Genomic DNA, 27,935 nt, shown 5'->3' with positions numbered 1-27,935 from the left:
GCCGAGCTGTAACGCCAGCAGCCTGGAAGGCCAACTCGCGCGTCACCCGCCTGCGACGCCGTGCGCTCACGACTGCGAGGGACGAGCAGCAGCCCAGGCCCTACGCGGGCCGTGTCCCTGCGCAAACCGCTGCACACAGGGAACAACAAGTGTGCCCCTCCGGGCGCTTATAGTTGTATAAGCTTGTGACATACGTAAGTGGTGTATTTTTTTCCTTCCGTCTCACGCGCAAAAAAAAATGACCGAGTTGCTCTGACTTTTAAGTTTCAGCAAATAGGAAAAACTGCTTCAAGTATATGCATGGCACAGGACATTTTAGTTTAATTTACCATAAAATTTGAAAGTATAATTTTAAAATAATAAAGCTCACAGTGTTGGAGATATGCGAGAAACAAAAACAAAGGATGCTACTTAGCTAACGAGGCGTGACCTTGAGAAGAGAAATACGATGACACCGTAAGTCAGTGGGTAAAGAAATACCAAGATAAGCACAGGGGCAGTCAAAGAGCTACCTGAACTTTGAGTGAACTATCCTAATGAACATACTAGAAAACCCACCCTTAGGTAGGGAGAACCCCCTGCCAACAGAAGCCCCTTCCTCACAGAACATGCACAGTAAAAAAAGAGGATGCTGCGACTTTAAGTGGAGATGAGACTTGCGAGAACCAATAGGAACGAGAGTAACTAAGCAAAACTGTAAAAATACTGGTAACTGTTGCTCGAAAGGTATAAAATGCTTTACCGTGTGTTAACCAGGTGTGCTAGCTTTGTGGAGTTCCCACCTAGCACCCATCTCTGCGCAGACATGAAATAAGCAAATATCTCGACTCTGTGTTAATCGGCTTTTTTGCACACCGGGTGAAAGAATCCTGATTTTTGGGACAACAACAACAGAGCTTAATAAATAGGCAACAACAATAGTTTCACTTAAAACATACATCAAGAACTTGAAGGAGTTTTGTTTTTTACTTCTGAGCATCACTTCCAGTAACCCAAACTACCTGTAAATACAGGGATACAACTCTCCAGGCGTTTGCGGACAGCTGCAGCAAGCCCTGCCGTGATGGAAGCCAGGCTTCAAACCAGCACCCAGGGGAGCAGCACGGGCACCCAGCTTCGTTTCCAAACTGCCTTTTCCTGACAAGGTGGGGAAGTCGTAAACGCGTGTATCGCAGCTCGTTGTTGCTCCGTGCTCCTGCCCAGTACAGACAGGATTTCCAAGTTACAGGAAGGTTCATGTAAATGTCACTTTTCCTCAACAGAAACCAGTCAACTATGTCACTAAGCCCAGCATAAAACTTATTTCTGATTTCTAACTGACAGGTACTTCTCCTCAGGATCCCTTCTTCCGGGCCTTCGCAGGTTTGCTCTCAATTTAACTCCTTTCGTTCCCCTCTTTTCGTTAACCTCTGTAACCAGGTAGCACCAGTATGAGACAGCCCGTGCAAGTTCCTTTGGAAACACTCAGTTCCTGAAGGCTTAAAGACACTTGAAGTTTATTTTTTGTCACAAATATCAGCTACAGTTGTCCCTCTGCACTTCCAGAATACATTTTCCTGGAGTTTGGTTTCCAGAAAGCCTCAGCCTGCAACAGTCCTCTCCCCATCCCCTACCAGCTCAGGGAAGGGCCGGCTAAATCCTTTGGGAACAGAGCTTTCTGGAAGAATACTTTAAGCTCCATTTCTGGAGGAGAGGTCTAATAAACAATATCCTGGCCCTTATCCATACTGGGTTTGTAACACATGTCCAACTCCTCCTCAAAAATCACAAGGGGGTAGTGGGGGCAGGGGGAGAAAACCTCTTCCGCATGTTACAATAGTTTTGGTCAATTTTTCTGTGCAGCCAAAGCCTCAGCCTTTTTTATTTATTTTTGTGGTCCCAGCAAGTACTAGTGGGAGGGAAGAATATGACGCAAAGGGCTTTTATAAACCTACTGCTACTCAGAAGGCAACTTCTCCCCTCTCTCACACTAACCTACTTACAGACCGTTCCTTCCACTGCAGTCCTGACACCAGAACTCATTCAAGCCAGCACACGAGTGAAACAGCATCTTCGTCACAGGTTTTCCTTTGCTAATCTAAGGATTCACCTGCACCAAGAAGAGAAATCCTCCTTTTAGTATTTAAGGAGGGGGGAAATTAACTTACCTTAGAAATTAACTCCTTGGGAAATTTCTTCTTTCACCTATTGAACTTCCAAACTGGTTGGGGGAAAGGTGATATTTAAGCATATGTTCTTAACCTGAAGAAGTTTCTCTGTGGGTTTCATAGCCTATTCATTCAGAAAAGCTAGGTGGAATATTTCATTTAAATGGTATGATTTCTTCTTAGTATAAGTCAGCAGAAAAAACCCAGTACAATCTTGTCTTGACAGAATAAAACACTTCCTAAGACAGTGTAGGCCTATAGTCTCCCCCCCCCCGCCCCCGACTACTTAAACGAACAGAAGAATTGTTTATTCTACTGATTATGTATGTCCCTAGGAAATCTCTCCATTCTACTTGGACTGATCTGTGGAAAACCACTTAGCATATGCTTCTTCATTCTCACTGTTGAGATTTTTTTTCCTTCAAGATCAGTCAAAGATTCTCTGCCTCAAGACAGTAAGCATGCCTGTATTTTCTTAGTAGTATTTTGATTTTGCTATTGTATCCAAATCAGTACGCAGAGATATTTACATTAAGTTTATTCTGCAGCAAGTGCCCCGCTGCACATGTTGTCAACCCATAAATCCGGTCTGAATTTTAAACCAACACACAGACATGCCCCATGACTGGAAGTCACCCATGTGACACGAAGAACAAGATAATTAACTCCTCCCCCATGAGAATGACCCACTCAAGTAGGTAACTGACCTAGTTATACATAAAATGTAGTAATTCAGACTGCTTCTTCAGAGATCTTAATCATCTGAGAAAACATTTAGATAAAACTTCTCTAAACATTTGAGACAGTATTGACTGAGTAGTCAAACCCATGTGTTTTTAGAAATCAACATCCTCAAAGAGCAGCAAATTAGCTGCATTGCAGGAAAGACTACCAGGCTATCAAGCAAATTGCAATTATAGCAAAAAAAAAAAACAACAACCAACCTAGATTTTGAAGAAACACTTAGTAAATACATTGGTGAAAGACATTTAATGGTAAGAATACATACATGCACGCAATTTCAACAAAAAGGCCTGAGTAATTTGGATAGTGTTTTGCTTCAGTACCATGAAACTTGAAGTGAAAGGTAATATAGTTCGCTGTTCATGGCTTCCAGATTAAGTCTAAAAATTAGATTTCCCTTCCTTTTTCCTGAAACAGTTTTGTGTGGAAATACATACCAGAGCAATAGTGTACACAAGAGACATATATATCTATATATACAATTTTCTTTTATTAACAAGGTATGTCATTACCGAACAAGGCAACTGGGAAATACAAGGACTGGACATACACATGAAAATTTTACAACTCGACAAAAAATTGGCATATGACTTATATACAGATGCGATTAATAAAGGTTACAACTCTACTGTATTTGATTAAACATAGTCCTAAGCACTTACATTATGAAAATATGAAGTTGATCATACAGAGGTCAAGTTCTGGAATCTAAAAATAATAACAATTTGAAAACTTCAAAACCTTCTACGTCCATCCATTTTACAGAACATCACTACAGCTTTTCCTACTACCATATACATGAAAGATTATCAAAAATATATCGATGGGTCTATCGCTAATCATGAATGTTTATATTTACAGTAAATTAGCAAATTCTTCACCAAATACTTTATATACAAAACTCAATTTGCCCTTTGTGAAAGAGTCATTAAAAAGTTAAAAACCATAGAAATGCCAGTTAGAAATAATGCATTCCAAAAATTGGACTTGTTTACAACAACTGAGAACAATTGAAAATAATTTACGAAAAAGTATGTCATTTTAGTACATGTACTCTCACAACACTTTAGTTCCAATACAGAGTAGCAGGAATTTTGTCCTGTGTGTTCTTTGAGTGGTATCTTCTCTTCTAATAATGCTGCAAGAAAAAAGAAAAAAATTATTCTTAAGCAGTTTGTCATGAGTCTTTGAAGAAGGCAGAAATAATTCAAGGGACCAATATTCTTTCCCCCCTTCTCAGTGCAGGAAGCCCTGTCCCCATTTGCATTGGCCCAAATACTCAGAATTCTTATTTCTTACTTCTTAGAGGCTAAAAGGGGAACAAAACAAAAATAAAAGAGAAACCCAACCACCTCTGTACTTTAGTGCTATTCAGAAGGCACACATCCTTTTGCCAGCAGTCTTTTTGAGTATGATCTTGGCTGGTTTTTGTTTGACTATAGTGCTTTTGCAGCATGCTTTGAACACACCTAACAAAATCAGTCTTCTCTGCCAAACTAGGAACCCCTCCAACCTGTCTCTCAATTGAAAAAGAGCTTAGACAGGAACGAGACATTCGCTCTGCAGGCACTTCTACAGACACAAGCATCTAAGGAATTCTGCAATACAAAACATGGATGCTGAATGAATCTACAGATACTAAGGATTAGATAGCTACTGAAACATGGACTCTCCAGGAATTATGTTCCACTCAGGCCCATCTGAGTACCAGAAATCAGCTTGAGAACACAAAAGCACAGTTTACAGTGCTTCCAGCATGTGAGAAAACAGCAGATGGATCAGTCGCTAAGGTCTCAGCTCACTTCAAGTGACAGGCATTATGGAAACAATGCTGTGGTTCTTCACTGAATCAAATCAGTACAACACAATTGTTCATAATGCACCACAATAACTTTGTCAAAGTGCTGACACCACATAACCGTAAGCAAAATTAGATCTTGCTGTCAAATCCAAATGAAGTGGATTGAATTTCCCTTTTTATCTCTAGAGATGCTGAATGCATCTTCTGTACTTGCTGTATAGAATCCATATCTTCCAATTCCACCAAAGTCTCTCCATGTGCTATTATCTCGCCTATGTGCTATTATTACTTATTCTTCAAACTCCATAATGACCAACTCTTGTTTTTTGTAAAAGGTAAGGATGGAATGACATCTCAATCACCTTTAATCTATGCAGCCACACTCCTAGTCTTGAAATCTTGTCCCCTCTTGTTTCAGACAGCCCTCCATTCTTTAGCTTTCCTAAGTAATTACTCTAACTTGTCTTCCAGGTCATCTTCCTTATTCCTCTCAAATCAAGCTCACTGGGGGATGGGGTATAACATCTTTGGCCTTCTCTTTTCTCTATCCTGTTCCTAAGTAACTTTATCCAAAACACAGAATCCAGTTACCTTCTCTATGTTGATGATATCACACATACCAAACTTTCTTCAATTTACTGCTTCTCTCTACACATCTTCACACCTGTTCACATATATCTATCTAGCAATGCTGCCTCCTCCAAATTCAAGTACTTTTCACCACAGCTTTTCTTGGCAAACTTTGGCAATCTGAGCATCCTGCTTAGGTTACAGACCAATGACAAATGCTCAAGTCCTCAAATCTTTCTTGTCCCTACATCTTTACATGCAGTAACTACATCAGCATTTTGCAGGTTTTCTGCAGTCTCTCTCTAAAACATGTTCTGCTTAGTCCACTTGTATGTCTAAAACACTAATCCAGGCCCTGAGCCTTTCCTTTCAAGTTGTGTTAGTCTTCTGATTCAGGTCACCGTACATTCACACAGACAGTGCTGCTGGCACGACTTAAGGTGAGATGCAGGAGCGGAGAGTAACTGAAGCTACATAAGCAGCTCTGCTAATGTAAGTGAAACCACAGTTTATCCATCTCCCTTTCATTAGCACCTCGATCTGTGTCTGATAACCTTTGGTCTGGTTCTATTTTTATAACTACTTCTTATCTCATACTTCGTAAATTCTCTAGAGCCAGGATTTTGTATTGTTTGTACAGTACCTGGAAATGAAATATTTACAGCAATAATTTAGGATCCTTTACGTTCCAGTCATAGCAATGTTATCATAGACAAAAATCTGTACAGGAATTTACTCATTAACAGGGTAACTTTAAGGTGTCTCAGATCTTACCAGTTTAATTTGTGCTCTGTCGCTGGACTTTTGGTCCAACGCTCTGAGTTTCTTCTTCTGGATTTGGGCGTTTCCCTGCACTAATGCCAGTACCAAGGGCCGTTCTTCCTGATAATTTAAAACCAGTATTTACGTTAAGACTCTATTGCACCTTTATATATTCAGGAAAAGCGTTTCGGGTTTTTTGTTGTTCTTTAAGTTACCTGCTTGCAATAAGTGTGATTGCTGATTGTCTCCATGAGCATAGTGTAAGATACTACTTGCTTGACAGTAACCTGTTCAGATACAGTAGATATTTATTACAATACATAAAATTTAGAACTGCAAGCAAGTGTACAATTACATTCTTTACAACAAAAAGGAGCCAATTGATTTATTTTCCATCATCAAGAAAAATCCTGCCAGAAACCACCCTGAATGCAGAAGAGTTCTTAAAAAAAAAAAAGCACCTCATGGCAGTCTACAGCAGTTAAATATATATGCACTTATACATGCACAGTGAACAATACTAAGTGCGTACATATTTATGCATTATACTTGCAACAAGCAGAATGTTTATATATCCAAACACTTTAATTCTAACTTGTTATAAATTTTAACATTTGTTCTGCCAAGTCTCCTCATCCTTTTTATTATTCTGTTATAGCAATACTAGCAAATCCTTAGCATAACTAAGCTGTGGAAAAAAAACCACATGCAAGTAACTTCAAGATGCAAACTATTTTCTGGTTCACATAAACTATCCACCAGCAACCTTGACACTGAGCGCCCTGCATAAAAATAGTGCAAATTAGAAACAGCAGTTGCAAGGTTTCTTATTCTGAACTGTTGTGGTGTTCCGGTTACGTTCTAGGTGCTTAAACGAAACACAGATTACAGTCTTTCATGATCAGTAAACATACAATCTCTGTTAAGACTGCAAAGAAAGAAACAGTTGTGCTAAATTTGATTGCAACCTTGATCTCTCACAAACCACAGCTTAAGTTTCTGTACAGTTAAAGTAACAAAAATTTGCCTCCACAATATGAGAATATCCACACAAATCTGTGGAAATTGATTATATATGGAAAGAGTGGTAGTGAAATCAGGGAAAAGACAACACACAAATTTTGCTATCAAATACACAAAGTGAACTTCTTTCTTCCAGTATCTTTCATTTAAAGTAACCTAGGATAATGTTTATTAATTTTTGTTTAGTCACACTTGTGATCCCTCCCACTCAAAACATACAAATATTGTTCTAGATGAGCATTTTAGAGATAAAAGGGACAAGACAAGCAAGTTCACTCTAAGAAATAATTTTTATGTTTCAAGAACAGAAACAAGGCCAGTTCAAGTTGTAGACAGCAGCTGTCACAAAAAAAAAAAACTATCCATGTTATTTTGATGTTTTGTCTGTTTTTCCATAGTTGCAAGTATTTGGAGATCCTGTACAGACAGGCACTGCCCTAATACCTTGCTGCTGAATTCCACTTGCTCCTGTATGAGAGTCTCCCAGGGCACATGGCTGAACAACTGTATGACCATCACCAGTTCCCAGCTGAGCTCCTGGAGAAGCAGAAAAAGACTTAAACATAACAGAAGATACAATTCCAGTTCTGGAATTTAAAATGTTGGGGTTTTTTTCCCCTCTTCAAGAGGTAGACTTTGATTGTGGCTTTTGGGTTTTTTTTTTCCAAACCACCTCAGAACAGGTCCAAAGCTTTAACACTTTCATCTTTCCAAATTCACACTTGCAAATTCAGATGAATATACAGTAACCTCCTACAAAATGGATACAATTCTGATGTGAAAAGTGTAAGTACATGTATGCATTTAAGTATATATGTACACATTTTAAGGAGAAAAGAGTACACATAATGTTAATTTTTTAAACTAAGCCCTTCCTGTCTTCTACATCTCTGAACTTAAAAGAAATAAAAGCTCAAGCACCCAGCTTTAAGCAGTCTAGACTTCAATTCTTCGAGAGGAACTGTACTGGCTGAGAACAATAAGGTCCATCTTCCTCCGCAATCTGCTTTTAACCTTGACTAAAGCCTAAGGAGAACACAAAACCAGTAAATTTCCAGTTCTGCTGTATCCTTTTACAACGAAGAGTCCAAGGTGTACATAGTATTCAAGATGTTGATGCACCATCAATTTATAGTGTTAATACTGTTCTTATTTTTTATTTTTTCTTAGTAACTAGTTAATGCTAGTCTTTATGTTACAATAAGAATGTTAATAGTCTAAAGTAATTTTCATCAAAACTGTATAAATTCTATATTAAGTTCTTTCAGACGGTGTCCACCATACTGTTGCTGACATTATGGTAGATTTAAATTCCAGTAAGCAATCTAATGCTAGCATTAGAAAACTTTACAAATTAACAGTTCTGACTTGCAAATTCACAAACCACTCCTTATTACAAATATCAGGATGCTTGTAGACTTATAGAAGAAAATCACATTCAAATGCTTTTGAAATCAAACTGACCGATACATGTTACTAAGTAATTTTCAGGGGGGAAAAAAAACAGGTTAAAAAATTCTTACATGTTTGAGATTAAAAAAAGCTAAAAGATGTCTATATACAAACACTACCAAACTTACTGAATAAATTTGAAAATGTTTGTGACTTGCACTGAAAACTGTCTTGTGAAAATAGTTCTTTCTTATAATACATAATGCCCTTTATAAAAGAAGTTTGTGCGGTTCAGTTCCAATAATTCTATGTATTGAAAGAATTTGACTGACCTCCTGTACTACCACAGCCAGAAATGCTTTCTCCTGGTGAATAGCCCATTAGGCCACCATTTCCATTTCCATTTGGATTAGAAGGCACTGTTGCAAGAAGACCTAAGCAACGAAATAAAATATATAGCCATGAAGAAAGATAGGAAAAAAAAAAAGAGATTAAGTGTAGCATGCTTTTTTCCTCATGACAGCCAATTCTCCACCCTCACCCTGAGTGGTTTACCTTTATAACAGGAGAACGTCTCTCTATCTTGCCTACTTCTGGGACCTTGTGAACTAAAATTACTTGGCAATTACTTAACAGGCATTTTCTACATAATATTCTGCATAACTTTTACAATATTCATTAGTTACACGTATTCACTATGTTGCGTGGAAGTGCAGTGCATCCTGATTCAATATCCAACATCTGAACATACTGACTGCTTACACCTACCTGAGCAATACAAGTGCATGTGGTTTACCTCTCGGAGCAAAGGGGACGGTCTTTCCTAACTAGGAAGAATGCTACCAGAGGTTGCGTTGATCTCTATTCAAGCAACAGCATTTGCAAATGCAAATACAGTATGGCTGAAGTTACGAACCACATTAATTTTCCAATCACTGGTATTAAAACCTATCTGTACAAGAGTATCAGAACACACAGAAGACCCAGTTTAACCAAAAAATTTCCAAAAACCCACAGAAAAAAATTTCTGGGTAAGATTTGGAAAGAGGCACTCCACTCAAACTCTTTCTTCCCTTTCTTGGTTAGATCTAATATTTTCATTTATTTGGATACACAGCCCTGGTCACCACACTGAGCTCACACCTGATTACCACTCCTATAGGACAAAATTATTAATTGCTAAAAGGTGAGAGAATTTTTCAAATAAATAAAGCCAATAGCCTATAACCATACCCAGTCCTCTGTATCGTGAAAGCTGCTGGTAGATTTGTTTCATCCTCTCAATATTCAGACGGCTTGCCTCTGCATGATTTACCATTGGTTTGGGATAATTAACTCCTATAATACATTTTGCAGCCTTCTGGACGCTCTCTGGGGCATTCCAAGGATCATAGATGTATTTTGCAGGGAAACCTCTAAGCACTGGCAAATAACGTCTTGAAAAAAAATAAAAGGTCATTTTAAGTATAAAGCCAGTTGACAGTTTAAGCAACATCCATGAACTGCTGCAATTTCTGGATTGTGAGTTACCTGATATAATCCCCGTTTGGGTCAGTTCTTCTGCCAAAACCCACTGGACAGTAGCAGTGAAAAAACTGCTGAAAGAAGGAACTACAGGACAGCCACATCCAGCTTCCAGCATTCACACTCCAATCTGCATCAAGTAAGAGCTCTTCAAAGACCTTAAGAAATTAGAGCAACAAGTCAGTCTGAACACGGTACACCTTCGAGACACCTACTTTTTCAGGAATTGTTCTGAATTTCTGATTTCAGCAGAGGAAACAGCTCTTCAATGTAGCAACACCCCTTCTTACCTGGCAACATGCGCACAATGCTCAGTAGGCAATTGCAAATACTTACTTAAATGCCACTCACAAACAAAAGTGTGATAGCCTGTTTGGCTTTTACCCTGTAAAAAACCTTGTAGACATCTCAAAGCTACAACCAGAAAGTTACACATTCTTGCATAAACACATCCTTAAAAACATAAATCCCCAAAGGATGGCTGGAGCCTGACTGCTTGCAACTGGCATTTACAGCTCTCAGAAGAGCTGCATCATCACATTACAACTGAGTAAGCTTTGCAAACTTCCAGAAAACAGGGAACATACAAAGCACATTTCAAACTCAAATTGTCAGTCCGAATACCTCAACTTGCGCAGCACCTTTCACTATGCGAGGAGTCCCAAGAGTAGAATTCAAGAGTTTCAGGGTAGCACATTCAGAAGTTGTATTCTTGAAGGCCAATAGTTAATCTAGTAAGTCACAGTTTTGAGGATGCACACTTAAATTCCTGGAGGTATATGAACCACCAAGCATGCTGAAGAATGGTGGGACAGATAATGAACTCTGGTCTGAAGACAAAAAGAGTCTTCTCTGGTAATTGCTACCCCTATTATATTAAAAATAACCCAAGAGGAAGTTGAAGATTTATGAGGATTTTACTTTAAATCTGGAGCTCAATAGTTGTGAAACATTCAAGTTTCCAGCATTGATTGTTTTTTAATTATTAACACAGACAATACTAACTTGAATAAAAAGAAGTTTCTCTGCTCAGTCAGATCACTAGCAATACAGGCTAACAAGAAATAAAGAGAAGCCTTATTCTTTGAAGGTGAACGTTCAAGCACCTTTTATAAAAAGAGTGCACTGAGAAGTAGTTTTCAAAACAGATACTTATTTAATACATATTTTTGCAAGTTCTGATTTTCCTTTCAAACTTGCATTGTCTCCAAATGTTCCAAAGAAACCATCATCTTTCTTCATGCTAAGACACTAAAACTTAACATCTTACTACCACCACCCAACTTCAACTAATATTCCAATATAAAGTCTAAATAAGGTAATACCATTAAACAATATCTCTCTCTCTCTCCATATATTCAATAAGGCATTCATTCTACAGTACACACTGAATAAGTATTACAAAATTATCTTTGTCTAAATATCTGCAACTGTTTGGAAAAAAAAAGTTTGTTTTGAAAAAGTAAGATTTATCTTGAAATGCTTTAAATAGAAAGTGACTAATAATGTAACAAGATCTTTAGATGAAAATTAAGTGTTAGCACACAACTGTTCCACTAGGTGCTGCCATGTAATAAGACTTTGGAAATAACATCACCTTGGAAGGCCAGATTAACTTTTGCTGGCTGCGGACGTATGAATTAAACATCCTTCCACTGCACAAGTCTGGGCCCTCCATATATCTGTATTATTTCAAAAGTAAGAACAAGTTGGCGTTTACCTGTAATATACAGCTTTGTTGTTTGGCTGAGTTACCTATGTATGTGCATCTTCGATGTCTTTATCTATGAACTGCAAAAGGAAAATTCCTAAAGCAGCTTATGTTGTTTTGTAACCAAGACAATTTTTTTTTTAAAATGAAAGGTGTTTGCTTAAAACCGATTTGTTAAGAAAGGTGAAATTTTGTAAGATTATATACATATATAAATATGAGGTCACAATCCTGATGGCAAGTAAATTCTTTTTTTATATTTCAAAAATAAAAAAGTATTTTAAACTGATTATTATTGCTCAGTAAAAGATGTGCTACCCTTCTAAAAATGTAAAACTGATTCAAAGGCTGAGTTTAAATTATTCCATTCTTTTCTTCAAAAGACTGACATTTGTAATTTGTTGTAATTTGAACTTCAGCATCTCTTGGATACTTGCATAGAAATTAATTGCATTGAAACTTCAGCCAAATCATGTTGCCCATACTCACACTTCTAACATTGGGCAAAGGGACAGAAATTGCTGAAAGGACATTCTCAGCTTTTAGTTTTCTCCCTCTAATTGCCATGGTGTTTTCCCTTCACAGGGAAGCAAATGCGAGATGTGACAGAACCTGTTCACACAGCATGACTGGAAAGAAATTTCAATTACAAGAGTAATCATGTTTATTTACCAAGATTTAGGAAGAAATCTCAAATTTAAAAGAATTGCAGACCTATTCTGACTGCAAGAAACACTCTAGTATTCCAATAAAAGGGGGCATGCAACAGGGAAAATATCAGCACCACTGGTTTATCAGAACAGATTTAATTTTGGCCACAGTTTAAGCTTTGAAATTCGACTTACACCACACAGTAACAACAATTCTAGAATGACTATCTGAAACTTTAACAGGCACTTTAAGAAATTCAAGAATAAGAAACAATACCTTCATTCCTTCTTCCCAGCTAATCCAGAGGTCACCTCGAGTCAAAAAGCATGCTACAGCATGCCGCGCTAAATGGTGAATCCAACCTTCTTGACGAAGCTGCGTCATAATTGCATCAATCCAAGGAAAACCTGTCCTGCCTTCTGCCCATTTGGCCAAAGCCTCAGGATTCTTATCCCATGGAATTTGAACACAGATAGGATTCCCCTCCATTTTATCAAACCGTGGATTGTTAGTTGCTGCTGTGTAGAAAAATTCACGCCATAACAGCTGGCCATAGAGGGAGAGGGGAGGGGAGCTGTTCTTTTTTACCTGAAGATCATCATTAAAGGAAAACATTTTATTAGGAGAAGTAGTAGGGAAAAATCATAGCATCTAAGAATGTGTAGCTGACTATGTAGAAATCATACCTTTTTGTACAGATCCGTTAACTTGAAATAAAAGAGACGACAGGACAAACAGCCAAAGCGGAGGTAGGGACTAAGCCCTGTAGGGCTTGCCAGAAGTGAATTTGCATTCATTCGTGGTCTTTCAAAGTTTGCTACCCAAGCCTTAAAAAACAAAACAAAACAAAAACCACACAGCAATATCAGACTACAGGCTAGGTAGCAACTTGAAAACGTAAAGGGAGAAAACACACACTGTTTATAACTGAATCCAGACACTGGACAGATGATCGCATTACCTACAATATCCAGGGGTTCCTTTTGAATCCACAGAATCTCTAGAAGGTAATTCATCTCAATGCAGAAGACATGAACTGTCTTCCAGAACTACCTGTCCCTTTCTTTTAAAAGGAGAGGGAACCTAGACAACTAGCAATACTTTAGCTTTTAGAGGAATTCCCCTTCAAAGTTATAAAATGTATGTTTCAAGTAAAATTACCTCCAAAGAAAAAATTAAACTTTTTTCAGTAAATAGTGTCACAGACTCTCTCTAAAATTCAAATTAAAGACAACCCGCTATCACCTTTTAAAACTAAGAAACAGCAACTTGATTTATATCATTATATTGAGGCCTTGAGTTCAAGTTTGTGGTTTTGATTTTTTTTTAAAATGACTTGCCCAATTCCTTTTACATTTCATTGCAAAGAGCAACTACGTTTCCCAGATATGTCAAACTTGCAATGATTTGAAACATACCTTTCGTTCTAAATGTCTTTCCAATCGTGTGAGAGCTTCTGTTTCTCCCCCTGGCCATACTGCAGAAGGCAGACCATCTGTGTCAAAACCTGAAAAACAAATTGAAACAAGGAAATTCCTTGTTTGCTTATACTGTAGGGCAACAAAATTCTAGCATATTGATACTCGACTACATTTTATTGTATCTTGAGAAATACCCTAAGTTGGACACATGGCAAAGTACAGGTTTTAAAACAGTATGCAACCAAGTGTTATCAAAGCACATTCAATACCTCTGACTTGCAGCAAAATCCAATTGTTACTTTTACATTAGTTTACATTACAGATTTTACATGCTGAATGGTCTTACTTCAATTCCACTTCTGTTTTTTGCACAAAGTGACCTTTCTATCATTTTTCAAATTATTTTCAAGTTTTCAGCTCTGCAATATGTGGACTATCCCAAAACCACAACTTTTTTTTTTTTTTAGATTACTACTAAGAAGCAACAATTGCTATTGTAATTTACAGAACATCTAAAAGCTTCTTCCATCAAGTTAAAAGCATGAGTGCTATCTTCAGAACATTCCTAGGTTTCATTAACCTTGACTTAAATAACAGATGGGGATTATTGTCAATCTGATGATAAACACATACTTGAGCTACAAAAGACAGATGAAAAGAAGGTAACAAGACTTATTCTACACCCCCACACCTCCCCCAAGATTGTTCACCAGGTGCATGAGATAACATGTCCGCCTATAGTTTAACCACTGTATAGTCATATCTTCTCTTCTTAAAAAGGCTTTAAAAGCAAGGTCTGTTGTATGAGAGTTCAAACAGACTAGACAGAGCAGCCAGAGCTTAGCCAAAATCTGTCCAGACCCTTTTTTTTAGCAATTTGGAGGTCATACCACATTTGCTTGTATTTCGAGGGGGGGGGACGACAGGAAAGAGAGGAGGGGATTCACAGGACAATAGCTCAATATTATTTCTTAAAATTAAATTTACAGAAACGTAAGATTCCCCCCCCCAAGAAGCTTCTAAAATAATTATTTGCCTTATTAGTATCTTTTTTTGGCATTGCAAGACGAGGGTTTTTTTAATTAATTTGTAAAATGACAGATTAATGACCTGAAGCACAAAGATACCAAATGCATTTAATACAAAATGAAGTTATCAAAGACTATTAGTAGCTTAATGATTATTTGGTACTATGGGAAAATGGCTACATTGTATTACAAGAAGCCAAACAGTACTTAGCATAGTCTGATTTATCTGACCTCCCATTTAAAAGAAAACAACTAAAATTTAGAGAGTTGATTATCCTTTTTTGTTCCTTTTGTATGTCATAATTAGCAACAGTTTAACAATTAACCATAAGTAGAACCTCTCTTGTGGTCATTTTAAGTATTATGCTTTTAGTGGTAGATGACATCTTACTTGTTTCACAGTGTCAAAGCAATCTTAGATCATACCTAGCTCTTCAAGTGATGGGACACCGTATTTCTCGTCATGGTCATCAGAAACTGGAGTAGTACATTTTTCCATTACTTCTGGGGTTATAGTCTCTACTGGCATCTCCAGTGGTTCCATTCTACTAATGAGGGTCTGGAATCGCTTGTATGTAAGAGGAGGCTGTCCTCCATTTAATTCTATTATTCTGGATTGAAAAAAAGTAGTATGTCAGATAATGGTATATAACTTTTTTTTTAATAAAATATACACACCTATACACACACAGAAATATCTTCTTACCTGCCTCTAGCATGTTATATAAAATCAGATATACATGGTAATACCATCCTTTTTTCCCCACTAGGGAGACATATAAATTAACTGTTCATAACCAAGTCAATTGTTCTTCACTCCTGGGTTGAGGAAAGTCCCTCAAGAAGGAGTAAGTAATGAATATGGACAGCTCAAGGTAAAGGAAAATACAGATCAGCAAAGCAGGTGAGAGATCATAGCTACATAAAGATACATCCAAGTCACCTACAAGACTATGCTATTTGCATTTAAAAAAAAAAATCTGTTTTTCTATTCTGGTATCAAGAACAGTAGTCAATATTACAATTGTCTTAATATGGGGAAAAATTCACGTGTTGTTTATACACAATAACTGTTGTAAAAACACATAGTTTCCATATTTTGCTTTGTCACCTTAAATATATCTAAACTCTCAGAAACTTTAAATTATTTCTTTGAAGTTTTCCTAAGTGGTAGATGGAGCCAACTGTTCATGGGGGGTGGGGGTGTGCTTGGGCGGGGACGAAGAAAAGGAATTTTCAATTTAGGATTAAAAAGAAAAATCAGGTATTGGTTTCAAAACAGTAAATAATTCCCTTTCCTCCCATATGTCTAGCTGCCTCTCATACATTGGCTTATAACAGAATAAAACGGGTATCTACCACAATAAATTACTCAATGTTAAGAGAAGCCAAGACATACTTTTGAATAGTTTGCAGATTATGTTTCTATAATAGGGAGCTAATATTAATCCATTTAAATAGATCCGTTGAAAAATATAAACAAGACATTAAGTAAGGCAACGCAGGGATATCAAACAATCCCCAATTACTTATTGGATACATAACTGATAGGAAACAGTTCTTGAAAAATAAAGGACTTTCTGCTAACTTGTGTACAGCAAGTGAAATAAGGACAAAATCTAACAAAACAACTAAACAACAAATCTTATTTGGGAGAAGTTACAGGCATGTTTGAGTAACTTCATTATAAAGATAGATAATTAACATGACCATTATTTTAAAAAGAAACCCCAAATCAAAACTGTATTTCACATACAGTTATATACTATTTTATGGAGTTGCAAAGTTCTGCTCAGTATGTAACAAAATTTGGATGGATGGATAAAAGAGAAACATAAAACAAATCTGTAGTCTTCCTAACTATAAAGTGCTCTGCATAAAAGTAGCACACAATATCTAACCAAATACTACATAAAATTCATACTTTTTTTTTTTCTTTTTAAAATCAGAGATAATGGTAACTTACTTGTCGAGGTCATATAATGTATGGGAAATTCGAACAATAACCTCCACTCCAGCTTCACTAGCCAGCTTCTTAATTGCTGCATCTCTTTCCTTCCCAAATGGTTCAGAATCATATTCAATAGAAAGTTTTGCAATATTCCATTCCTGCAACAAAAAACAAAGTGTTGTCCTTCAGCAACTCGGCTGCTTGAAGGAGGGTGAGGGAAAGAAGAACAGGAAGTACAGGGACAAGATGGAAAACCACAGGCATAAAAAAGCCTCTGTCTGTCCCATTACTGTGGGTGCACACAGTAATGGGACAACTTCTGTGCAAGTTTTGAAAACTCAGCTCTAACTTCAGTATCCATATACCTTAAGACATACAACAGAAGAAAAAGATGACATGCCTGTCAACCTTAACAGCAGAACGGGGCGGGGGGCAGGGGAGTGTGTGCAAAACACAACACCACCCCCCCACCCAAACACCACACACTTTCCTTCCCTTTTCCAAATCCCTACCCCTCACCCACCAAAACGGACAATCTTCAAATTCTCAATTAAAAAAAAAAAAAATCTGTCTCCTAAAAAGAGGGCACCTTCAAGTCTAATATCCTTTGTGTCACAGATGTTGTTACCAAGGCCAACAGTAACAGGTTGGGGAAAAGCAGTGAAGAAAGAGATCAACTAATGGCTAAGGCTTCTGCAACAGTAGGAAATTGGGAAGGTGAAGTATGCACAGAATGATCCTAGAAAGCCATCCTGCCAATCAAACTCAGAGAAATACCTTTCTAATCCCTCAGAATTTTAATCAGTTGATTTAAATACACCAGCCAGACTATTTCAGAGAACTGGATTTACACCAAAGAGACAAGGGGCACTCTATGTTCACCTAGGGTGCTGTTTTACTTCTGAACTCTAGCTCTCTCCTAGATGAAGCCCAGGTACAACCCTCAGGATAGGCGATTCCAAGGCGTGCTTGCTCTTTGAAAGAAGGCTTGGCTCCTTCCACCAATAAGTCTGCCAAGACTGACCCAGCAGGCCCTGAATCCTCAAGCAACCTCCTACACCCTCATACAATATTTATTTCCCATTTAATAATGTAAAACCACTGTCTGACAAGTTGCAGCAGATATTTTTTCTAAGTCTTTCTTTCCTCTGGCATATTGAAAAGAAAACCATAAAAAACGTGTCCAAGAGCCAGAGCCATGTCCCCAAGGGAGCCAAGGAACTCTGAGACAAGTGCTACATGATGTGAATACAGCCAGATCACATCACCATGAGCTAGGCACTTAGAAGAAGCATGGACACAAATCGCTTTGCACATACTGCTGGATGCTTTTAGCAACACTGATGCATTTAAAGAATTAGAGATTGTTCCAGTTCTGTTTTCTTTATCAAGCCAGTCCCAAAGAGCCAGAGATACAGAGCAGATCAGGAGAAATTGAAGAGAATGAGGCAAGAACCAACCAAAACTTGACTGGTTCAAGTCAACCAACAGGTGCCAAGTGGGTGCCTGCTATTAGCAGAAGTTCTGTCTCTGCAGTCAGATGGAACCACCATCCTCAAGTTACTGAAAAAACACACCCAACCAAACAAAAAAACTACAAGAATTTTGCAAAGACCTGCAAAATCCACTAGTAAAAATATTCTCTCTATGCACTACTGCAGAGGATGACAGCCTACTGCTGCTATCAGCAGCACTGTTAGCTAGTACTGCTGAAACATGTGATGCTGAATTCAGTGTCTTAAGGGACGCAAAGCTGCTCTGAAGGACTAGAAAGAGGAAAGCAAACAGTCATATATATATATACACACACACATATACACACACACACACAAATGAAAGAGCCTAACGGTCCTTGAGGCCTTTTGCAAGGGTAAAGATAGATCAGTGCTCTGCCTTTTGAAGGAATTGTCCTTCAGCCTGTGAAAAGCAGAGCCCTACCAAGAAAGAGCTGTGACACACTCATCCCTAGGAAATCCACAGATGCTGGCATCTGTGACAGGGCTCCTAACACACGGCTCTACGGAAGTTCCACTGTCTCCTACCATTATTTACTTAAAGGTATCTTCTCCCAGCCAAAAAACATCTACATGTGTTCTTCAGGGTCAGGATCATCGCTCACCTTTGAGACATTTAATGAGGATGACCTGAAAAGCTTGGTTCAGTGTTACAGGCCCTTCGCTGCACTGCGAGTGCCTGATATACAGCTACTGCTCTGCCAAAGAGGCTGCAAGATTAATGATATGAGATAGATGCATGTTCCAGGTAGTCTTCAGCCAAAAGTTGAAGTAGTCCTCCAGAGCTTCAACAATGCCTCTTATTTGTTTGAGGATAGAGGATGTCCCAAAAAGCACCTTAGTGGACAAGTATATGATAAAGACACTTTTTGCTAATTTGAGGAACCAGAAGTCGTAGACTAGTGTGAACATTCTTTTTTGATTGCCGTACACTATCTACATGACAAGGTATTTTCATTACCTTCTCAGCACTAAAATTAATATCCTGAAAATGTGGCACTCCAATGCTGTTAGGCATAGAAAGATCAGCCTAGTAGCAAGATCTGAAACAGGGGTTGTCAAAGTAGCCATTAAAGTATTTAAGAAAACTTGTCACAGGTCACTCAAATCCAGAAGGCAAGACACACACCAGCAAGATCCTTGCCCCTATTTAAATGCAATCAAATCAAATTTGGCAGGCAGATGTAACAAGCTTGAATATCTGGGGGGTTGCAAGCAGCAACTAATGCCACAGTACTCCTGCAGGAAATTCTTCACTGAGGGGAAATCAAGAAAAGACCAGTCAGAGTATCATCCAGTTACCATTTCACAACTAAAGCACAAGAATGAAGACGGAAATGTGAGTTCTTGTTGAGTTTTCAGCTTGGTGTTGAAGACTTGGAAATAAAAATCTTGAACAGATGATCTCTTTGGAAAAACAGATTTCCCCCCCTCCCCCTGGTCTTGCTCGTCTCAGTCACCTCAATCCAGTCATTCTGTAAAAACTTTTAAAATCAATCTGCAAAGTGTTCAGTTTTACTATCCTATTATAGTATTATTACCTTAAATACACTATTATCCATGGAAGACAAATTCATATCAGTAACAATCCCTCACAGCTTTAATTTGCTCAATAATAAGATCCTTTCCCACAAAAGCCTTAAACTTCTTTGACTAGAAATTGCTTTTTACCTGCACTATGCTTTTACCAAGCCTACTACCGGCAAAAAGCTTATTAAATCACTTTTAATGGCCAAAAAGCAATCACAGCCGATATTGGGCCTAAATAAAACATTGCTTTTACAGGTCAGTCTTTGAACCTGGATTCATGTGCACAGAATTATATTTCATCATTTCAAAAGGAACCTGGAAAGGAAAATTTAGTGATACACAGTACCTACACTTAGCAAACCATTAGAAATCAGTTCCACTTCCGGAAAGAAAGAAACCAAAAACTGTAAGTGTAAGAGCAACTCAGTTCAGTTGGTGATATGCACATTAGAGGGGAAAAACCCAAATCTAACAAAAACAACCTTAAAGGGAAACTGCAAGGATAGTTCAGTATTTGCATGGATAACAACTTGCACTGAAGTATATACTACAAGAAATATTCCTAATTGAAATTAGTTTGTCAGTCATATTTATGGATAGAACCAACAACTGCAAGGTGGCATGTACCTTAAAAAGTCTGGGGAAAACATCTGCTGGCTGTCCACGAATAACAAACAAACGTGAATTCAGTTTCCGTAGATTGGCATCAAGGTCCTCAAGACATTGAAGCAGGAATCTGCAAGGAATTGTAAAGAAACATTTATTTTCTGAGGCATACCAGACAATTTTAGAATACAAAAAGGGAACTAAGACGAACAATCCAACGAAGATTATCAGACCTTCAGTATTTGGTGTGTATTTTGGTGATGCATGCGTGTTCACATCCCAATTACCCTTAACTTACAGTAGTTCAATACCATATAATATATTCAACAATACATAATTCAGAAAACCAAACTGCACTGTCATTTAAGTTTTCACCTCAACACTATTCAACTCTGGAATGGTCTAAAACATACTCAAGTCTTGACTAAAGCCAGAAGCATCTTGTCACTCTAAAAGAAAAAAGCACACCACAGAAAAAACCCAACAAACAAACAGACAATCAGCTGTTGGCATACTGCTACTAAACTTAATCCAAGTCCTTCTTACAACACAGCAGCCTTACAACACAGCAGCCTGAACTGTTACTAAAAACAGCATACCAGAGGACTACATGGTCGTAACTATCCCTTTGGCCTTCATTTATTAAAATAGCCCTCTACGTAACAAACAGTTCCATGCATCTTGGCTGTAACCTCACCTGAACTATTTAAGGAGCAATTCAGCAAATAAGGAAAAAAAAAAAGGGGGGGAGGGGGGGAATGGGGCACTGCAAATCTGCAAGTCTTCAAGAGAAACAGGTAGTTGCACAAAGGACGTTAAGACAGCTTCACATGTGCAAAGGTTTACTAGTGGGTACAGTAACTAAAAATAACTCCAATGGTGAAACTTGTTTGGGGGAAGAAATAAAAACAAAAGGAAGGAGAGGAAAAATGAAAATTCTCCCTTGCAGCCAGCCAGAGAGAGATGCTGGGGGTCCCCAGATGAGTGCCCTTCCCCTGGACTCCTCTCCAGCGTAACAAGTTGCTCCTCCACAATGTTTTTCCTTGTAGTAACAATACGGTTTTCACCAGGAGCTGCTCAAACCCTGTCAGTTGTTCTTACTTACAATACTGTTGGCACTCACCAAAGTGTGTGTTGATCAGGGCAGCCACTGAGTCAGAGTCTGCCAGTCATTAACCTCTGTGCACACACATTATTGGATCCCCTGCCATAAACCAAAAGCTACACCCAAAGTGGGGGGGAAGAGGAGATTCCCACACTGCAGGCCATTATTCCTGAGAGAGCCTGCTGTAACAACACTGGGCAGGTGCAAGGCCACGAGGATAACACCACAGGAGCAACCACCTGAGACCAACACAGGGAAAGCAGTGCCAGAGGCCTGGAGACACTGCGCCTGCAGCCTGGGTGAAAAGGTGCAGAGCTACCAGGGAAGGGCAGGCTGCACCACTGCAAGTGCCCAGAGCATTACAAAGACAAAGGCACCGAGCAACCAGGTTTACTAAAATCAGGAGTTCATAAAACACCTAGGTTTTTAAGAATGAATCCTAAAAAATAACCAGTTACAATGAAAAAGCTACACCTTCTAGGAGGGATATAGCACACATGACTGTTGGAAACCTACCAACATTTTTTATGTTTTCTAGAGATTTAGCAATATATAAGTGATGCCTACCTAACACATACTGCCTCCAACTTTATATGGAAAAAAATTAAGATATGGAAGGCTGGCAGGAAAACTCCCTAGCTGCTGTTAAATGCCAAAAATGTGTGGCTCACTTGACCTGAAAGGGTAACAGAAAGCAAGTCTGAGAGGAAGTCAGTGTACAAGAATACAACTGCTTCTCGGCTGGCAACTATACTTACATGTCTAATGACTGGAACAAGCCAAAAAATGTCTAATTCTCTCACTTTGCTAAATTCGATTTTGAAAAAAAAACTCCGGAGCAGCAAGATCATGAAGGATATGCTGTATCTAAAAAGAAGCTTCTGTATACTCATTTAGTTAGAAACCACACAGGAGAAATTTTAAGAATCAGATGAGAATCGCATATGCTTCTATCAGAGAGAACTTGGGCCCCACATTCCCAGGCCAAAGTCACTTACAGATGGACTCTGAAAAGTACAGCTTCATTTTATCTTTTTTTTTTGAAACCTGGAATGACAGGCCTTATCACTAATCTTATCCACCTGAATCTTGCTTTCAAAGAGCATGTGCCTTCACTTATACTTCACAAATCACTATGAAGACAAACTGCAATAGTGTCCCGGATGCCTTTGGAACAGTCCAGGAAAGGTTGGGGTTTTTTTGTTTGGTGGGGTTTTGTTGTTTTTTGGTGTGGTTTTTTGGTTTCGGTTTTGTTTGGTTGGTTTTTTAACTTGTATCACAGAATACAGGGAACAGGCACGAAGAGAAATTGGCGACATAAAATGCTCATAACTATTCAAAGTAAAAATCTGTCTTTCAGGAAATTGTTAGGTGGGTTTTTTTTTTTTTCTTATATGCATCTCAGTTCCCTCTAATTTCTCAATCTCTTTTCCTCCTACCTGACTGACCATAACATACAACTTCTAGTCTGGACTTGGCACAAAATCCTATTCAAGAAGATTACATGCACTGACCTAGTCTCAAATTCACATCCAAGATCCCTAAACTTGCCCTTAATACTGTTTAATCTCTATTTTGTTTGTTCCCCAAATCCCCTCTATTATCTCTTTTAACTATCTCTTACCACACTCCTGCATTTCAATCTCCATAAAACTCTCATGTATTTAACAAACATAATGGTGTAGACTCCTATTGTTAAATACATGTAGGAAGGGAGCAGTGGAGTGGCCGGGGGAGACACACATTCCCCCTACCTGAACAAAAACAGAACAAATGAAAAACAGCCAAACCACAGTTTGAGTTGCAAGACTGTCACTGAAAGCATATCGTTCAAAAACAATAGACCAAATTAAACCCTAGCGACCCTGTGATATCTACGGCAACAGTGATGCAAAAGAATACTGCTTTTACCTTTCAGAACACATTCAGTTTACAAGTGGTTACTCAGAGTAAGCGTGCACCTTATTAAGCATATTTGAATCTTTCAGTTGGACCAAATGTGTTTTAACAAAATGTGCTGCAAATAATTACTCATCTATTTTGTTTTAACCAGCTATATTTATGCTATACTACATCTGAAGGCATTTTCTCATTAAAGTGTTAATAACATTTGTCAGAAAGAAAAGCCTTTATATAGATTTGCCTTGCTCAATTAAAAGTGAACCTTCTTAAATCATTACTTCTAGATACAACCACTACCAAGAAACTTATAGTTGAATCAGCTACTTGTCATAACCAAAGTTTTCACCTCCTCTTTCTCATGAGGATCTTGGAATTTGCAGAAGCAGCATGTAATCTTTACTATGGTTAAATACATGCTAATTAATACCTAGGTTCAGGTATATCCAGATACAAGTTACTTTGAATTTAAGGAAGGAAAATTCTACCTTTCAGAACTTCTGCATTCATCTAACGTGTTAACAGATGCCTATGTGAATAGGCCTACGTGAAAGGAAATGCTTTAATTGCACCAACTCCCTGCGACAACTTCTAATTCCAGCACCTTCTCCAATTTTGGCATGGCATTGTAATGCATTGCATTTATCTCCTGTCCTAGCAAATTAATGTTTCATCTATAACATACACATGTCAGGGAGGAGTAACAACACGTCCACAATATGCACGCCCCCACACATATTAAGCACACTAATAGAAAAGTAATAAAATAATAATTCTCAGCATTCAACACACTGTCACAGTGAATTATTATGGGATCTGGAAGAGAAGAGTTTTTAGTTTTCCAAAGTATCATTTTGACTGGTAACACCTGTTTGCAAGTGAAAATAGTTCTGAATGACCCTAACACCATGCATGGGCACTTACTGCCGCACAGGAACATGCAGGTGTTTTGCTCAGTGCAGACATTTAAACATAATTAAGATCAGCATTCTAGCACAGACAAGGCAAAATTATTTGAGCTTTCTCTCTGAAGAGGTACATCAAAATGCTCACAAACATATCCCTTTCACAGTATAACACAAATGAAAATGCATGGTACATTAGTCTGTGAACTGAAACCAAATATGAAACCTCTATCTCCTAAAAAGTAATTTCTTTTCAGTATATGAGCTCTTGAGGCAAAGTTTCTTCACAGCAGCTATGAAGTAAGAGCTACTAGGCTTGAACTCTATTACACTTTACACCAAAGTGTGGCAATTAGGAGCCATTTAAATCTCTCCCTACAGTAACAGGTCACATTTCTGAGTCTGCAATCTAAAACTTTTTCCTCTCAACCTAACAGTCAATGGGAAAACACTTTCTTTTTCACTTTGAATGAATATAAAAACTACATGACATGACTTCATTAAAAAGACACAAAAAGGATGCACGGATATTTTTTATCAGATTAGAGCATCAGCCCAGGTCTCTGCATCTGGTCTTCAACTTCCCTTGGACAAACCAGAGGAAGGAAAAGTTCACCATTAATTTCACAGTAGCAAACTGTGTGAGGTACATGCATGACTGAGGTGATGGAGGGAGGCAGAAAAGACTTACATATTGTAACAAAGGGAAGATGCCGATCCAAAGCATACCTGTCTTCAAGCAACTTTCTTGGAGGACATTACACACATTTTGCTCAGGGTCATCTAATTATGATATTCAGAATTTTCATGAAAGCTTCTGAAGACCACACTCTTTAAAAGACATGCACATAAAATCTTAGATGTTTACTCCAAGGAGCTCCACAATCTTCCCTGCTGCCAATCATGCAAAGTCTGCTGGGGTCTGAAATCTAAACTAAACATTCTGTCCCCCCGCATCTTAAGAGTGACTGCCGGAAACTGGTTTGCACAATACAGATCATAATTTTAGCTACCATGCAACTGAAATAAACTGGTACCATCAAGGCAGAAATTCAAAAAGTTAAATAACTAATTGTTAACACAGTTAACCATTAACAAAATGAACAAAACTAAGCACTACGTCATGCAACCTTCCTGGCTCTGCACTATTAACATGATTAAAGACTTTCTCCAGGGAAGAAGTCAGGAGCAGTCTGTTAAAAAGGCAGCATTTTTATTTAGGAGGAGACTTGCAAGAAGGATACTTATAGACACACTGTTTAAGGCTACCGTTAAGTCTTATTTGGGGTTATTTTTTGGAGTAATAAACACCCAGAAAGTACAATCACATAGAACCATCCTTGCCACTACGAAATGAGGAGAGTTGCTGGGAACTGAGGGAACTTAAAAGGAAACGACTTCTCGTTCAGGTGTCATTCACATCTGAAAATGGTGGTGCTAAGCCATTAAGAATCAATAAACTTAAGTTTCAGTTTTTTTCTGAACTGATCCAAATTCTGAATTTAACTATTAGGCAAGGCAGGAGTGTTAGACTGCACAGCCAGTACCACACAAAAGAAAGGAATCTAATCAGGCTTCCTCATTCTGAGGAAGAAGTTTAAAAAGTTGAGCGAAAAAGAACAGTCCTAAAACTTCTTTCTTTCCTAAGTTTAATTAGTATTTTTACCTATGACTGGTCAACTTCCAGCAATCCATCCAAACTTCCGTTTAACCAATCTTTTAAAATACCTTCTATCTACCCACTAGTCCTCACACCAAGCCATTGATTACAATCTTTCCAGTGAAAGAAAAGCACTGTCAAACAAGAGACTCATGTCATTATGGATATTTGATTGCCACCTACACTTTGTCTATCAAAATTATCTTAAGCAGCCTAATGTTTGCTAGTTTTATTTTCCCATTCAATTTTTTTTTTTCCAACGTTGCTATCAGATATTCCTCCTTCATCTTTCAGAGTTTAGCAGAGCTGGATTCAATAAAAAGAAAGAATATTACATACTGTATAACATCAACCACATTTTTTTATTTGAGTATAGTTTACAGCATTAGACCCTGCTTGTATTAATAAACTATGCAACATTTATTTCTCTTCACGGGGAGAGAGAGAGAGTGAGCCTTTCTTTCATACATATCTGCTATTTTGCCGTATGTTCAGTTAGGTCATTATGAAAGTCCAGTATCATTTAGGTAAGCATATTCCTCATACTAGCTTCTACAGGAATCATAAGGCGGATTTCATCTAATACCAAAACAGAGTATGAGACACTGAGAAGTATATCAAATTTGATGTACTACATACAAATATTTAAGATTTTATCAGTATATTTTCCTGTTTGATTGCCACCAACCAACATGTCTTAGCGTGAGCAGTGTATTCTTATGAAACTATAAGAAGATTAAGCTCAGACAGGATTTAAGTGTTATGTACACTCCACCGCATCCTTTGGCAGCATGCCATAGTAATATTTTCCTATTACCAAGTCAAGGTCACAGAAGCATGCCTTATTATATTACATTGTTTCAGCAAATATCACATACAACTTCCACATCCTAAAAAGGTATACAATAATACATTTCATAGAGGTATTATCCTTTAAGCTCATACACAAGAGCAGAAAAAAGTTCACGTTATTCAACTCTAGATACTACAGTGAAGTGGCTGTGGGAGCTAACTAATCTCCTGCAGGGTTGCTCGACAGTCAGTGGAGAAAAAACAGCTCCTTAGAGTGCAATTCAGGACGTCAGCATCTTTCATAACTTACTAAGAGCTGATCCAATGCAAAAACAAAACTAAACACAGACCATGAAGTGCGTCACTTGGCTTTTTTTCCTGTAATATTTACTACTGATATAATCTTCAAGCCAAAGCAGAGCTGCGATGGAGGAAGAATTCAAGATACACCCAAGCCCATGTTCAGCTTAAGTACTCGTTAATTGCTGTAAAAAGAAGTTCTTAAAAAACAAATTCAACTCTTTGAAAAAGGATGAAAGAAAGGGCTCTGAACAATAATTGAGAGAAAGCAACGTTTAAAATTTAATCTCTCCAAGCTGAGCCCTTTTTGGTGCATCTTCTTTGAAGCTAAATAGTAAAGAGCATTTCACATATGGAGTGGGACTAGAATACCAACTACAGCAAGCAATACTGCTCTATTAAGAACAACAAAATCATTTGAATCTAACCTAGCTTACATTGGACACAAAGCTAGCATTTCCTTACATATCATTCCTCATTAATTTCTTGCCAACTGAACTACCTTTTCAAGGTTAGCATTCCCCAAAAGTAAGGAAACACACAAAATTTTTGTCCTATTCAAAAGACATTCATAGTCTCCCAAATAGCAGTCTGTATTTGGTTCCTATTTCGAGAGCCATACGTCACAGCAAATAGTGTAGTCAGCTTCTGCAAAGATCTGGATCTTAACTTCCCATTCAAAGGGCACCTATTATTCATCTAAACTATTCCCATATAACTAGCAACAAACATCTCAAATTACTTGCTTGTTACAAAGGTCAGCCTTCTGGCGATAGGAGACTAACAGGCTCACAGCTTCCTAAATCTCTCTCCCAGTGTCTTCCATTCTTTAATGTATATATTCTGTGTTTATTTTTCTCCAATCCTCTAATTCCAATCTGATAAATCAAAGTCCTTAT

General features: G+C 38.0%; 1 protein-coding gene across 1 annotated transcript in view; it reads right to left on the bottom strand.

Annotated features, from left to right (window-relative positions):
- Positions 1-3,358: 3,358 nt before the first annotated feature.
- CRY1 (cryptochrome circadian regulator 1) overlaps positions 3,359-27,935 on the bottom strand; it is a 38,320-nt gene continuing 13,743 nt past the window's right edge. The window contains exons 2-14 of the mRNA XM_050915611.1: positions 20,397-20,505; positions 16,741-16,883; positions 15,201-15,385; positions 13,744-13,832; positions 13,012-13,152; positions 12,602-12,913; positions 9,970-10,121; positions 9,673-9,875; positions 8,772-8,873; positions 7,492-7,584; positions 6,240-6,311; positions 6,037-6,144; positions 3,359-4,029 (exon numbers count right to left, since the gene is read on the bottom strand). Coding sequence (XP_050771568.1) covers positions 6,041-6,144; positions 6,240-6,311; positions 7,492-7,584; positions 8,772-8,873; positions 9,673-9,875; positions 9,970-10,121; positions 12,602-12,913; positions 13,012-13,152; positions 13,744-13,832; positions 15,201-15,385; positions 16,741-16,883; positions 20,397-20,505 — 1,705 coding nt within the window. The 3' untranslated portion in view covers positions 3,359-4,029; positions 6,037-6,040. The remainder of the gene's footprint in view (positions 4,030-6,036; positions 6,145-6,239; positions 6,312-7,491; positions 7,585-8,771; positions 8,874-9,672; positions 9,876-9,969; positions 10,122-12,601; positions 12,914-13,011; positions 13,153-13,743; positions 13,833-15,200; positions 15,386-16,740; positions 16,884-20,396; positions 20,506-27,935) is intronic.

This window comes from Gymnogyps californianus, chromosome 1 (assembly GCF_018139145.2).
Source record: "Gymnogyps californianus isolate 813 chromosome 1, ASM1813914v2, whole genome shotgun sequence".
In the NCBI taxonomy this organism is placed as follows: domain Eukaryota; kingdom Metazoa; phylum Chordata; class Aves; order Accipitriformes; family Cathartidae; genus Gymnogyps; species Gymnogyps californianus.
The sequence above is the reverse complement of the archived record's forward strand: the minus strand, read 5'-3'. Positions and strand labels throughout refer to the sequence as shown.